This window comes from Pongo pygmaeus, chromosome X (assembly GCF_028885625.2).
Source record: "Pongo pygmaeus isolate AG05252 chromosome X, NHGRI_mPonPyg2-v2.0_pri, whole genome shotgun sequence".
Classification (NCBI taxonomy): Eukaryota; Metazoa; Chordata; class Mammalia; order Primates; family Hominidae; genus Pongo; species Pongo pygmaeus.
In genome coordinates, this window is record NC_072396.2 from 54,810,577 (window position 1) to 54,826,275 (window position 15,699).

At 39.5% G+C, this 15,699-nt stretch overlaps 1 protein-coding gene across 8 annotated transcripts in view; it reads right to left on the minus strand.

The window, feature by feature from the left end:
* WNK3 (WNK lysine deficient protein kinase 3) overlaps positions 1–15,699 on the minus strand; it is a 175,897-nt gene that overhangs the window by 59,876 nt on the left and 100,322 nt on the right. For all 8 annotated transcript variants that reach the window (XM_054471276.2, XM_063660252.1, XM_063660249.1 and 5 more), the window contains 2 exons: positions 4,603–4,667; positions 1,089–1,236 (listed from right to left, as the gene is read on the minus strand). In XM_054471276.2, the coding sequence (XP_054327251.1) occupies positions 1,089–1,236; positions 4,603–4,667 (213 nt within the window). The remainder of the gene's footprint in view (positions 1–1,088; positions 1,237–4,602; positions 4,668–15,699) is intronic.

Genomic DNA, 15,699 nt, shown 5'->3' on the forward strand with positions numbered 1-15,699 from the left:
TTAGAAAAAAGACAGACTGAGAAAAAGATGGAAAGAAAGAACATAAACCAAGAACATAGGGAATGATTAAGTTATTTCTCTGTATAAGCAGCTATCTAATGTAGCCATTTAAAATGTCATGTTATTGAAAAATTAATGATACAGGGAAGCATACATGATATATTAGGTTTTTAAAAATGCAGGATATAAAATTATATATAGGTTTAAGCAACCAACTAAAACATACATTATATTGGTTAGAGATACGGGCTTTAAAGTCTGATCTAGGTTCAGATCTGACATTATCACTTGCTAGTTGAGTGATCTTAGGCAAATTACTTCGCTCCTCTGATTTCTCTTTTTTTTCAGACGGAGTTTTGTTCTTGTTGCCCAGGCTGGAGTGCAATGGTGCAATCTCAGTTCACCGCAACCTCCGCCTCCTGGGTTCAAGAGATTCTCCTGTCTCAGCCTCCCGAGTAGCTGGGATTACAGGCATGTACCATCATGCCTGGCTAATTTTTGTATTTTTAATAGAGACGGGGTGTTATCATATTGGTCAGGCTGGTCTCCAACTCCTGACCTCAGATGATCCACCAGCCTCGGCCTCCCAAAGTGCTGGGATTACAGGCGTGAGCCACTGTGCCCGGCCCACTCCTCTGATCTTTAGTATCTTCATTTGTAAAGATAAGTATATACTACGACCTATCATACAGGGTTATTGAAGGATTAAATGGTAAAATGCATGGATAACATTTAGGGTGCCTACCACAAAAGAACTCTATAGATTTTTGCCGCGATTACTAGTACTATTACAACCTTAATAATGTAAAACACTACATGTACATACAGGAAAAAGAGAGAAAAACAAACTAAAACATTAATAGGAGCTATCTCTGAATGGTGGTTAAAAGTAGATTTTATTTTCTTTCTTGTATTTCCTAAGTTTAACAACGAACACATAATACTCACATTGGAAAGTCTATAACGGAGAAAAGGTTAGTTTAGAGAGGGTTTCATAATATTCTACAACTCACTTCTGCAGCACTGCCCCTCTCTGACCCTCCAGACCTCTATATGTACTCTTAACCAAACCATATTTACAAACTGACCTGAAGGACAGTAAGCTGAAATTTAGTCCCCTTCTCTGGTCGGGGACAGGAAGCTCTTCTCTGTTTGATCCGATCCTGTTTGCCATTTCCACTTGGGTTATCAGGGCTACTGATGTTTTCCTTCGTAGTTGCCACATCTTGATTCAAGCTAGCAATATTTTTAAAAAAGTAACTCATTCCAGTCTTGACAGTAAAATTCTAAGAAAAACTCCCAATTATAAAACCATAAATAACGAGTTTAAGAAAAATTAATACTACAATCTTTTTAAAAGTTATGACTGCACATCTCTGTGAATATACTAAAAGCCATTAAATTACACACTTTAAATGGGTGAATTATATGGTATGTGAATTATATTTCAATAAAGCTTTTTTAAAAAGCTGAAAAATCAAGATCACATTGTATTTATTTAGCAAACCATCCAGTGATGAGAATGAAAGAAAAACATTGCCAGTGATAGACCTCTGTGGAGCCTTTTATTATGGGGTGCTCTTGATCAGTTTTATCTTGTTTGTTTAGGGGTTACTTTATTAATATCTTCAAATAAAACTTCTAAAACCAAAACAAATTATCACTCAAAATATACTTGTTTATGTAATGAACTCAACAGGGTAGGCCAGGTATGGGAGACAAGAATAGTGTTCTGCAGGAGGCAGAACAAGATATGAAAATGAATGATGTAAAAATAGTTCAACATTATTAATTCTAATTAGTTACATTTTACAGGTCTACATCAATATTATTATGAAAGGGGAGGCTACCTTTTAGTTTATCTGCGTCAAAGGCATTTTTCAGGTTTTTCTTTAAACTCAAACATATTTCAACAAAAATTTCAATAAACACGTTTGGAATTTAAATGACAAGCTCTAAGTCTCAGACATCTTTTTGAAATAGATATCTTTCAAGTTAATTTAAGCAAGTTATTTCTCCTAAAAACTACTCATGAAGCATCTATATATAGATGTACAAGAGATAAAAATAACTCCTAACTTTTTTATGTCCATATGACAAAGAATTTGCATAAATATAAGTAGTGGAAGAAGATACATTAATACTGCCCTTAAGAGTTTTTTAAATACACAGAGAAATGGCAGTAACAAGTAATCAGAGGATAAAAGGATTATAATTTTAGCCAATGGGCTATATCATTCACATTCTAAAGTTACTTAACACACCAGTTTAGGGTTTGGGACAAGATGGCAGAAACTCAACTCTCCCTGCTCCTCCCCTCTAAGTACAGCTAAAAGTTCTAGAAATAATGTAGTAGACAATGACAGAAGGGCACAGAAGAATGAAAAGATGAAAGTGGACTGGCTGGGGACCCCCAGGACTTGAGTAACATCATAGCAGCTTGGTATCTTCCAATTACCCACCCAGTGAATAAAGGCAGTACAGGCAGTGTCTCCCAATTCCCAGTCCAGAGGCAAAGGCAGCCCAAGCCCAGTATCTCCTGATCCCCAACCCAGCAACAGAAGAGGACTTAAGTAGGCCCTGTCCTTCCCCAGTGGCACTGGTAGGGGCCCCACCAGTAAGTAGAGTATAGCCTGTAGAGCAGACCTGGGGGAGCAGGCCTACGGAAGCACTCTCCACCTCTTGGCCCAGCAGTGGGGGCCAGGGGTTCCAGGTGAACAAAACAAACCAGAATAGCAGCACTGTAAGGATTTTGAAAACTAAATTGTCATCAGAATCACAGTCCACAAAAGCAGGCCAGAACCTATGCATCTAAACAAGGGTGACTGCTTGCTAACACAGAAGATTTCAATAGGCCAGGCATGGTGGCTCATGCCTGTAATCCCAGCACTTTGAGAGGCTGAGGTGGGCGGATCACCTGAGGTCAAGAGTTTGAGACCAGCCTGGACAACATGGTGAAACCCTGTATCTACTAAAATAAGTTAGCTAGGCATGGTGTCATGTGCCTGTAATCCCAGCTACTCGGGAGTCTGAGGCAGGAGAATCGCTTGAACCCAGGAGGTAGAGGCTGCAGTGAGCCAAGATCACGCCATTGCATTCCAGCCTGGGCAACAGAGTAAGACTCTGCCTCAAAAAAAAAAAAAAAAAAAAAAAAAAGACTTAAATAGGATCTACAGTCACCTGACATAATATCCAAATGCCCAGGAGACAAATGAAAATAAACTCCTTTGTCATACCAAAAACTAGAAAAATTACAACTTGAATGCAAAAAGGTAATCATCAGATGCCAACACCAAGATGAGTCAGTTATTGAAATCATCTAACAAGAATAAGATGAGGCTGGGCGCTGTGGTGCATACCTATAATCCCAGCAATCTGGGAGGCCGAGGCGGGTGGATCATTTGAGCTCAGGAGTTCAAGACCAGCCTGGCCAACATGGTGAAACCCCGTCTGTACTAAAAATACAAAAATTAGCCAGGCGTGGTGGTGCGAGCCTGTAATCCCAGCTACTTGGGAGGCTGAGGCACAATAATCACTGGAACCCAGGAGGTGGAGGTTGCAGTGAGCCGAAATCGTGCCACTGCACTCCAGCCTGGGCAATAGAGTGAGACTCCATCTCAAAAAAAAAAAAAAAAAAAAAAGATGAATCAGATATTGGAATTATCTAACAAGAATTCTATTTATTTATTTAGACAGAGTCTCACTTTGTCACCCAGGCTGGAATACAGTGGTGCAATGTCAGCTCACTGCAACCTCTGCCTCCTGGATTCAAGCAATCCCCCAGCCCCAGCTTCCTAAGTAGCTGGGATTACAGGCGTGCATCACCACACCCGGCTAAATTTTGTATTTTTAGTAGAGGCAGGGTTTCACCATGTTTGCCAGGCAGGTCTTGAACTCCTGACCTCAAGTGATCTGCCTGCCTCAGCCTCCCAAAGTTCTAGGATTACAGGTGTGAGCCACTACACCCAGCCTCTAACAAGAATTTTAAAGCAGCTATCATCAAAATGCTTCAATGAGCAATCACAAATAATCTTGAGGCAAATGAAAAAACCAAAATCTTATAAAAGAAATAGAAGATTTTAAGAAGAACCACATAGAAAGTATAGAACTAAACAATCACAGAAAAAAAAATCTCACTGAATAGGTATAATAGTAGAATGAACAGAACCAAGGAAACAATCAATGAACTTGAAGATAGAACAATAAAGACTATCCAATCTATATTTTTATATAGAAAAATACTAGTTTTCAAGTACTAAATAATAATACAATTAAATATCTAGTTGTAATTTATTTCTTTAGATTAGCTAGAATTTTACTCTAAACTCTATTGTTTCTTCCTTCCTTAACCCTTACCAGCTTTTCCTAGAACAGAATGGTATAAAATAAACACAATAAGAAAATGATCAATTAATTTCACAATCCATATGATCCCTACTGACATAAAAAAGCACAAAAAAAAAATCTATCATCTTTATTAAACATCCACACAAATACAAGAATACAGAAGCTTCTCTAGTCAGGATGCACTAAGCACCTAATGAGTACACAAACTTCAGCATATCCTCATTGTTTTCATGGTATTGATGTGAAGATACTTACCTTCGAACTAAATCTGGTTTTAGAAGAGCTGCTTGTTGTTCAACTCCAACTGGTTGGGATACAGGCTGTAAACAGTACAGACATAAAATTTGCTATGATAACAGTAAAATTCAAGCTAAATATACAATTTGTTACTATTCAGAAAACATGATAGTTTTGGCTACCTTGCAAACCTGGTAGAATATCTATGTTATTGAATGTCTGTATCAATCCTATTATTAACATTATTACCAAAGATAAATAAAATTCAACAATACATCAAGTACATCTTATACATGAAGATTTTTCATTTGAAAAAGTTAGCACTGTTATATGTACTTTTGTTTGAGTTATTTTTCAATGGAAGACACTACTATCGAGCTTCCAGTCCTAGTTGTAAAACTACTACTTAAAAGAAGAGGTACTACCATTCTACAAGAAGATAAATCAATGACTCAAGCATTAACTTATTGTGTAGTCTGTCTGTCTGTCTCTCATCTCTTTTCTCTAGACTATTTCAACTATCCCTTCAAGGAATTAGTACTCAGCAGCTGCAACATTGGCTTCCAGGAGAAAAGTGTTTAAGCTCTTAATAGGGCAAATACCAATTCCACTGGAAAATAATTTTACATTTACCCAATCCATCCTCTATGCACTGCCACTAGTGATAGCAGAGTGATCTTAGAACGCCAATCTAACAAAACTGACAATTTCCTTACCCAGTTTAAACCCTATATGATGGCTCCTCATCTTCTGTAAGATTAAGGTCCTTCAGATGGCAAATAATGTTCTCAATGAACTGGCCTGTACCTGATTATCTAGCCTTATCTCTCTGTTTGAAGGCATGCTAAACTGTAGCTCCTCTGTATAAATTAGGCTCTTCTGCATACTGTGACTCTACTTATATTCCTCCACTTCCCTAAACTATTTCAAACTATTTCGTCATTCTAATCAACCCATACTGAGAAATTTTTTCCTGGATAAATTAGACTAGCTTCTAATTATAGATTAGTTAATTAGCTCTTTAACATAATCACTGTTTAAACATTGAGAGCAAATATTTCAGCAAATAGTTTTTTTGTACACTTAAGATTCAACAAAATGTATCTAATTTAACTAATGTTTGTACAGTCCCAGTAAGTTGGAACAGTAACTGGCATCCTAATGCATAAATCCAGAGACAAGTGTATGTACTAATCAAAGAGAAACAAAACATAGTTACTATACAATAATACGGAATTATATTTTATACTCACTTGCAATTATTAATGGGGTTATTAATGCTACTTTGTGCTGGTGCTCCGAATCATGGCCAATGTTTGGTTTATCTGCCTTCATATCTGATAGGTACAAGTTAAGCTCTGTCATAATATTACTAAAGGATTCCAAATTAATATTTACAAATAGGTGCTGGGCCATTTTTGCAGATGTCTTTCAAATTTAATGAAATGTTTCATTTTTCCTTTCATTTGTTTGTTTTTTGTTTTGAGATGGAGTCTCACTCTGTCACCCAGGCTGGAGTGCAGTGGCGTGATCTTGGCTCACTGCAACTTCCACCTCTTAGGTTCAAGTGATTCTCCTGTCTGAGCCCCCGAGTAGCTGGGACTACAGGCACGCACCACCACACCTGGCTATTTTTTTTTTTTTTTTTTTTTTTTTTGTATTTTTAGTAGAGATGGGGTTTCACCATGTTGGCCAGGCTGGTCTCAAACTCCTGACTTCAAGTGATCCACCTGCCTTGGCCTCCCAAAGTGCTGGGATTACAGCCGTGAGCCACCACGCCTGGCCCATTTTTACTTTTGTGTAAAACTGCAGTCAGCCCTGGAGGAGCCAAGATGGCAGAATAGGAACAGCTCCGGTCTACAGCTCCCAGCGTGAGCGACGCAGAAGACGGGTGATTTCTGCATTTCCATCTGAGGTACCGGGTTCATCTCACTAGGGAGTGCCAGACAGTGGGCGCAGGTCAGTGGGTGCACGCACCGTGCGCGAGCCGAAGAAGGGCAAGGCATTGCCTCACTCGGGAAGCACAAGGGGTCAGGGAGTTCCCTTTCCTAGTCAAAGAAAGGGGTGACAGATGGCACCTGGAAAATCGGGTCACTCCCACCCGAATACTGCGCTTTTCCGACGGGCTTAAAAAACAGCGCACCAGGAGAGATTGTATCCCGCACCTGGCTCAGAGGGTCCTACGCCCACGGAGTCTCGCTGATTGCTAGCACAGCAGTCTGAGATCAAACTGCAAGGCAGCAGCGAGGCTGGAGGAGGGGCGCCCGCCATTGCCCAGGCTTGCTTAGGTAAACAAAGCAGCTGGGAAGCTCGAACTCCCTGGAGCCCACCACAGCTCAAGGAGGCCTGCTTGCCTCTGTCGGCTCCACCTCTGGGGGCAGGACACAGACAAACAAAAAGACAGCAGTAACCTCTGCAGACTTAAATGTCCCTGTCTGACAGCTTTGAGGAGAGCAGTGGTTCTCCCAGCACGCAGCTGGAGATCTGAGAACGGGCAGACTGCCTCCTCAAGTGGGTCCCTGACCCCTGACCCCCGAGCAGCCTAACTGGGAGGCACCCCCCAGCAGGGGCAGACTGACACCTCACACGGCCGGCCAGGTACTCCAACAGACCTGCAGCTGAGGGTCCTGTCTGTTAGAAGGAAAACTAACAAACAGAAAGGACATCCACACCAAAAACCCATCTGTACATCACCATCATCAAAGACCAAAAGTAGATAAAACCACAAAGATGGGGAAAAAACAGAGCAGAAAAACTGGAAACTCTAAAAAGCAGAGCACCTCTCCTTCTCCAAAGGAATGCAGTTCCTCACAAGCAACGGATCAAAGCTGGACAGAGAATGACTTTGACGAGCTGAGAGAAGGCTTCAGACGATCAAATTACTCCAAGCTACGGGAGGATATTCAAACCAAAGGCAAAGAAGTTGAAAACTTTGAAAAAAATTTAGAAGAATGTATAACTAGAATAACCAATACAGAGAAGTGCTTAAAGGAGCTGATGGAGCTGAAAACCAAGGCTCGAGAACTACGTGAAGAATGCAGAAGCCTCAGGAGCCGATGTGATCAAATGGAAGAAAGGGTATCAGCGATGGAAGATGAAATGAATGAAATGAAGCGAGAAGGGAAGTTTAGAGAAAAAAGAATAAAAAGAAACGAGCAAAGCCTCCAAGAAATATGAGACTATGTGAAAAGACCAAATCTACGTCTGATTGCTGTACCTGAAAGTGACAGGGAGAATGGAACCAAGTTGGAAAACACTCTGCAGGATATTATCCAGGAGAACTTCCCCAATCTAGCAAGGCAGGCCAACATTCAGATTCAGGAAATACAGAGAACGCCACAAAGATACTCCTCCAGAAGAGCAACTCCAAGACACATAATTGTCAGATTCACCAAAGTTGAAATGAAGGAAAAAATGTTAAGGGCAGCCAGAGAGAAAGGTCGGGTTACCCTCAAAGGGAAGCCCATCAGACTAACAGCGGATCTCTCAGCAGAAACTCTACAAGCCAGAAGAGAGTGGGGGCCAATATTCAACATTCTTAAAGAAAAGAATTTTCAAACCCAGAATTTCATAACCAGCCAAACTAAGGTTCATAAGTGAAGGAGAAATAAAATACTTTACAGACAAGCAAATGCTGAGAGATTTTGTCACCACCAGGCCTGCCCTAAAAGAGCTCCTGAAGAAGTGCTAAACATGGAAAGGCACAACCGGTACCAGCCGCTGCAAAATCATGCCAAAATGTAAAGACCATCAAGACTAGGAAGAGACTGCATCAACTAACGAGCAAAATAACCAGCTAACATCATAATGACAGGATCAAATTCACACATAACAATATTAACTTTAAATGTAAATGGACTAAATGCTCCAATTAAAAGACACAGACTGGCAAATTGGATAAAGAGTCAAGACCCATCAGTGTGCTGTATTCAGGAAACCCATCTCATGTGCAGAGACACACATAAGCTCAAAATAAAAGGATGGAGGAAGATCTACCAAGCAAATGGAAAACAAAAAAAGGCAGGGGTTGCAATCCTAGTCTCTGATAAAACAGACTTTAAACCAACAAAGATCAAAAGAGACAAAGAAGGCCATTACATAATGGTAAAGGAATCAATTCAACAAGAAGAGCTAACTATCCTAAATATATATGCACCCAATACAGGAGCACCCAGATTCATAAAGCAAGTCCTGAGTGACCTACAAAGAGACTTAGACTCCCACACATTAATAATAGGAGACTTTAACACGCCACTGTCAACATTAGACAGATCAACGAGACAGAAAGTCAACAAGGATACCCAGGAATTGAACTCAGCTCTGCACCAAGCGGACCTAATAGACATCTACAGAACTCTCCACCCCAAATCAACAGAATATACATTTTTTTCAGCACCACACCACACCTATTCCAAAATTGACCACATACTTGGAAGTAAAGCTCTCCTCAGTAAATGTAAAAGAACAGAAATTATAACAAACTGTCTCTCAGATCACAGTGCAATCAAGCTAGAACTCAGGATTAAGAATCTCCTCAAAACCGCTCAACTACATGGAAACTGAACAACCTGCTCCTGAATGACTACTGGGTACATAACGAAATGAAGGCAGAAATAAAGATGTTCTTTGAAACCAACGAGAACAAAGACACAACATACCAGAATCTCTGGGATGCATTCAAAGCAGTGTGTAGAGGGAAATTTATAGCACTAAATGCCCACAAGAGAAAGCAGGAAAGATCCAAAATTGACACCCTAACATCACAATTAAAAGAACTAGAAAAGCAAGAGCAAACACATTCAAAAGCTAGCAGAAGGCAAGAAATAACTAAGATCAGAGCAGAACTGAAGGAAATAGAGACACAAAAAACTCTTCAAAAAATTAATGAATCCAGGAGCTGGTTTTTTGAAAGGATCAACAAAATTGATAGACTGCTAGCAAGATTAATAAAGAAAAAAAGACAGAAGAATCAAATAGATGCAATAAAAAATGATAAAGGGGTATCACCACCGATCCCACAGAAATACAAACTACCATCAGAGAATATTACAAACACCTCTACGCAAATAAACTAGAAAATCTAGAAGAAATGGATAAATTCCTGGACACATACACCCTCCCAAGACTAAACCAGGAAGAAGTTGAATCTCTGAATACACCAATAACAGGAGCTGAAATTGTGGCAATAATCAATAGCTTACAAACCAAAAAAAGTCCAGGACCAGATGGATTCACAGCCGAATTCTACCAGAGGTACAAGGAGGAACTGGTACCATTCCTTCTGAATCTATTCCAATCAATAGAAAAAGAGGGAATCCTCCCTAACTCATTTTATGAGGCCAGCATCATCCTGATACCAAAGCCTGGCAGAGACACAACCAAAAAAGAGAATTTTAGACCAATATCCTTGATGAACATCGATGCAAAAATCCTCAATAAAATACTGGCAAACCGAATCCAGCAGCACATCAAAAAGCTTATCCACCATGATCAAGTGGGCTTCATCCCTGGGATGCAAGGCTGGTTCAATATACGCAAATCAATAAATGTAATCCAGCATATAAACAGAACCAAAGACAAAAACCACATGATTATCTCAATAGATGCAGAAAAGGCCTTTGACAAAATTCAACAACGCTTCATGCTAAAAACTCTCAATAAATTAGGTATTGATGGGATGTATCTCAAAATAATAAGTGCTATCTATGACCAACCCACAGCCAATATCATACTGAATGGGCAAAAACTGGAAGCATTCCCTCTGAAAACTGGCACAAGACAGGGATGCCCTCTCTCACCACTCCTATTCAACATAGTGTTGGAAGTTCTGGCCAGGGCAATTAGGCAGGAGAAGGAAATAAAGGGTATTCAATTAGGAAAAGAGGAAGTCAAATTGTCCCCGTTTGCAGATGACATGATTGTATATCTAGAAAACCCCATCATCTCAGCCCAAAATCTCCTTAAGCTGATAAGCAACTTCAGCAAAGTCTCAGGATACAAAATCAATGTACAAAAATCACAAGCATTCTTATACACCAATAACAGACAAACAGAGAGCCAAACATGAGTGAACTCCCATTCACAACTGCTTCAAAGAGAATAAAATACCTAGGAATCCAACTTACAAGGGACATGAAGGACCTCTTCAAGGAGAACTACAAACCACTGCTCAAGGAAATAAAAGAGGATACAAACAAATGGAAGAATATTCCATGCTCATGGGTAGGAAGGATCAATATCGTGAAAATGGCCATACTGCCCAAGGTAATTTACAGATTCAATGCCATCCCCATCAAGCTACCAATGACTTTCTTCACAGAATTGGAAAAAACTACTTCAAAGTTTATATGGAATCAAAAAAGAGCCCACATCGCCAAGTCAATCCTAAGCCAAAAGAACAAAGCTGGAGGCATCACGCTACCTGACTTCAAACTATACTACAAGGCTACAGTAACCAAAACAGCATGGTACTGGTACCAAAACAGAGATATAGATCAATGGAACAGAACAGAGTCCTCAGAAATAACGCCACATATCTACAACTACCTGATCTTTGACAAACCTGAGAAAAACAAGCAATGGGGAAAGGATTCCCTGTTTAATAAATGGTGCTGGGAAAACTGGCTAGCCATATGGAGAAAGCTGAAACTGGATCCCTTCCTTACACCTTATACAAAAATCAATTCAAGATGGATTAAAGACTTAAACATTAGACCTAAAACCATAAAAACCCTAGAAGAAAACCTGGGCATTACCATTCAGGACATAGGCATGGGCAAGGACTTCATGTCTAAAACACCAAAAGCAATGGCAACAAAAGCCAAAAATTGACAAATGGGATCTAATTAAACTAAAGAGCTTCTGCACAGCAAAAGAAACTACCATCAGAGTGAACAGGCAACCTACAAAATGGGAGAAAATTTTTGCAACCTACTCATTTGACAAAGGGCTAATATCCAGAATCTACAATGAACTCCAACAAATTTACAAGAAAAAAACAAACAACCCCATCAAAAAGTGGGCGAAGGACATGAACAGACACTTCTCAAAAGAAGACATTTATGCAGCCAAAAAACACATGAAAAAATGCTCACCATCACTGGCCATCAGAGAAATGCAAATCAAAACCACAATGAGATACCATCTCACACCAGTTAGAATGGTGATCATTAAAAAGTCAGGAAACAACAGGTGCTGGAGAGGATGTGGAGAAATAGGAACACTTTTACACTGTTGGTGGGACTGTAAACTAGTTCAACCCTTGTGGATGTCAGTGTGGCGATTACTCAGGGATGTAGAACTAGAAATTCCATTTGACCCAGCCATCCCAATACTGGGTATATACCCAAAGGACTATAAATCATGCTGCTATAAAGACACATGCGCACGTATGTTTACTGCGGCATTATTCACAATAGCAAAGACTTGGAACCAACCCAAATGTCCAACAATGATAGACTGGATTAAGAAAATGTGGCACATATACACCATGGAATACTATGCAGCCATAAAAAATGATGAGTTCATGTCCTTTGTAGGGACATGGATGAAATTGGAAATCATCATTCTCAGTAAACTATCGCAAGAACAAAAAACCAAACACCACATATTCTCACTCATAGGTGGGAATTGAATAATGAGAACACATGGACACAGGAAGGGGATCATCACACTCTGGGGACTGTTGTGGGGTGGGGGGAGGGGGGAGGGATAGCATTGGGAGATATACCTAATGCTAGATGACGAGTTAGTGGGTGCAGTGCACCAGCATGGCACATGTATACATATGTAACTAACCTGCACATTGCGCACATGTACCCTGAAACCTAAAGTATAATAATAATAAATAAATAAAAGAAAAGAAAAGAAAAAAAGAAAAAAAAAAACTGCAGTCAGCCCTTTTAATCTGTGGATTCCGCATCCATGAATTCAGCCAATCTTGGATTGAAAATGTAATATTCTGCCTGGGCATGGTGGCTCACACCTGTAATCCCAGCACTTTGGGAAGCCAAGGCAAGAGGAATGCTTGAGCCCAGGAGTTTGAAGTTACAGTGACCTATGATTACACCACTGCAGTCCAGCCTGGGCAACAGAGCAAGACCCTGTCTTAAAAAAAAGAAAAAGAAAAAGAAAAGAAAAGACAAGACAAGACAGTATTTTCAGAATTCAGAACCCTTGGATATGGAGGGCTGACTTCGTGTGTGTGATTCCACGGGGCCAACTGTAGGGCTTAGCATCCTTGGATTTTGGTATCCAAGAAAAGTCCTGGAACCAATCCCCTACAGATACCAAGGGACGATTGTACTATAGTGTTGCATATTGATATAATGATGACCTACCCTAAGATTATCAGAATTGAGGCTTGGTAAGTCTGTTTGTACAAAGTTGAATTTCTTTTTTTCTTATTACCAAAGCAAGATGAATACAGATAAGCTTGTTTAACACCTTGGTATATATTCTTTGAGACCATTTTCTGTACACACACACACAGACACACACACACGTTTTTATTGTAATCATCATGTATGTACTCTTTTGTAATCTTTTTACTTAAAACATCTTAAGTGTTTAAGCACATGTTAAGGGCTACATAATATCCTTTAGCGTAAACATACCATTATTTACTTAATGGCGCAAGTAAGGGAGACAAACATCTAATTTTTTTGCTATTTGCAACTATATTTCATATTGTGAGGAACATTCTTGTAGTCAAATCTTTGTATGCATTCTTAATTATTTCCTTAGGAAGCCTTTCTAAAAATGGAATTGCTAGACATTTTTAAGGCTTGATATATATTGCCAAATTGCCCTTCAGAAAGGTCTAACCAGTTTACAGTCCTACCAGAGGTTTGTGAAAGTATCCATTTTCCTCTACATTTGGTATTTGCTATCCTATAAAAATGTTTAATTATTAAATGTATATAACATTATAAAATGTAGGAAAATGGGAAGAATCACCTAGAATGCTGTTTTCCTAACATGGCTGTGATTATAATATTTGTTATAATACTATAGGCTTTTGTCATGTGTATAAATGGTTGTAATTATACAGTTTTTTCTGCTTTTTAAAATGTATAAGTATTTTTCCTTACCTTTATTGGCCTGCATTATTTCAGTTTTTAATGGGCACATGATAGGACAATAAGTATTCATATTTATCTAACTCCTCCCCTATTCCTGGATAACTAACTTACTGCCAATTTTATTACATATAAATAAAAATACAGCAAAAATACAGAGATAGCTAACATTCACTATGAAACAAGCGTTGTAGTATGTGCTTTTTGCTTCCTTTTTATTATTTTCTTCAGATTTATTTCCAGGATTGGCAATATCAGATCCTGAACATTTTTATGGCACAGTTTTTCTTCCTATGTCACCCTTTCCTTTCTTATTTCTACCTTCACACATTTATTGGAAACCTAGTGTGTAGCAGGCTCTGTGCTAAGAGGCAGTGAGAATACAAAATGAATCTGATGGAGTCCCTGGAGTCAAACATTAAACATATATAATAAAGAGTGGGCTGGGCACAATGGCTCACATTGGGAGGCTGAGGTCAGAAGTTTGAGACCAGCCTGACCAATATGGAGAAATCCCATCTCTACTAAAAATACAAAAATTAGCTGGGCATGGTGGCATGCACCTGTAGTCCCAGCTACTCAGGAGGCTGAGGCAAGAGAACTGCTTGAACCTGGGAGGTGGAGGTTCCAGTGAGCTGAGATTGCGCCATTGCACTCTAGCCTGGGTGACAAGAGCGAAACTGTCTCAAAAAAAAAAAAAAAGAAAAAGGAAAAGAAAAGTAGATACAGCTACTTCTGCTGGGGCAGGAGCAGGGAATCAATCTTGGTTATATTCTTGAGGCTCCCCTAACTGGTTCTGAGGTCTTATGTAATGCCAGACCTCGGGAAGGTGTTGAGGAAGATGTTTCTCCTTTACTTGCTCCACCACTCCTCTCCTCCTCCCACTGGTGGTTCTCAGCCCCAGAAGGGGAGACGGGAAGACAAAAGAGATAAAAAGCTAAGCCCATGTACAACATCCCAGAGATTCTTATTCAGTTATTATGGAGTGAAGGAGACCAGTAAAACTGGGATGTACTTTTAAACATTTCATAAATTGCTTTATTATGTTATTGATGTTACAAAGCATATCTCTCCCCTGAAGTACTTTTAACAACCACTATTTGTTGAGCACCTATTACATGCCAGACACTTCTAATATTTTATATCACCTAATCCTAATAAGCCTGCAATACAGGCATTTTTTCTAACATTATAAAAATTTTCCAACACATAGAAAAGTGGAATTGTTCTGTGAAAAACTATATATCCAACACCACCCATAGTCTACGGGATTTTGCTATATGTACATTATCCCATATATTTCAAAGTAGGTTGCAAATGCAAGATAGGCATTTTAAAACTTTTACAATCATTTAAAACCATTTCACACCAAAAAGAACCAAAGCTGGGCGAGATTAAATAACTTTCCTGAAGTTCACACAGTGAGTTCAAAGAACCAGAGTTGAAATCCAGGTCTAACCAATGACACAAATTGGCTCAATCCTATATGTATGCTGTATATACCTGGTTAACAGTGGAATTTTTGCTTATTTAATTAAAGAAAATTATCACTGTGCATGATGCCCACTTCCATATTTTTATATTTATATAGAATTCTTCATCTATAAAGACGTTGTCTTATAAAAGCCCAATTGTTGGTGAAAGCAAGATTCTAAACAATTTTTTTTTTGAGACAGGGTCTCACTCTGTTGCCCAGACTAGAGTACAGCCCCAACCTCCCAGGCTCAAAGTGATTCTCCCACTTCAGCCTCCTGAGCAGCTGAGACTACAGGCACGTGCCACCACACCTGGCTAATTTTTTAAAAAAAAATTTGGGCCAGGTGTGGTGGCTCATGCCTATAATCCAGCACTTTGGGAGGCTGAGGCAGGCGGATCACCTGAGGTCAGGAGTTGGAGACCAGCCTGGCCAACAGGGTGAAGCCCTGTCTGTACTAAAAATACAAAAATTAGCCAGATGTGGTGGCACATGACTGTAATCCCAGTTACTCGGGAGGCTGAGGCACAGGAATTGCTTGAACCCGGGAGGTGGAGGTTG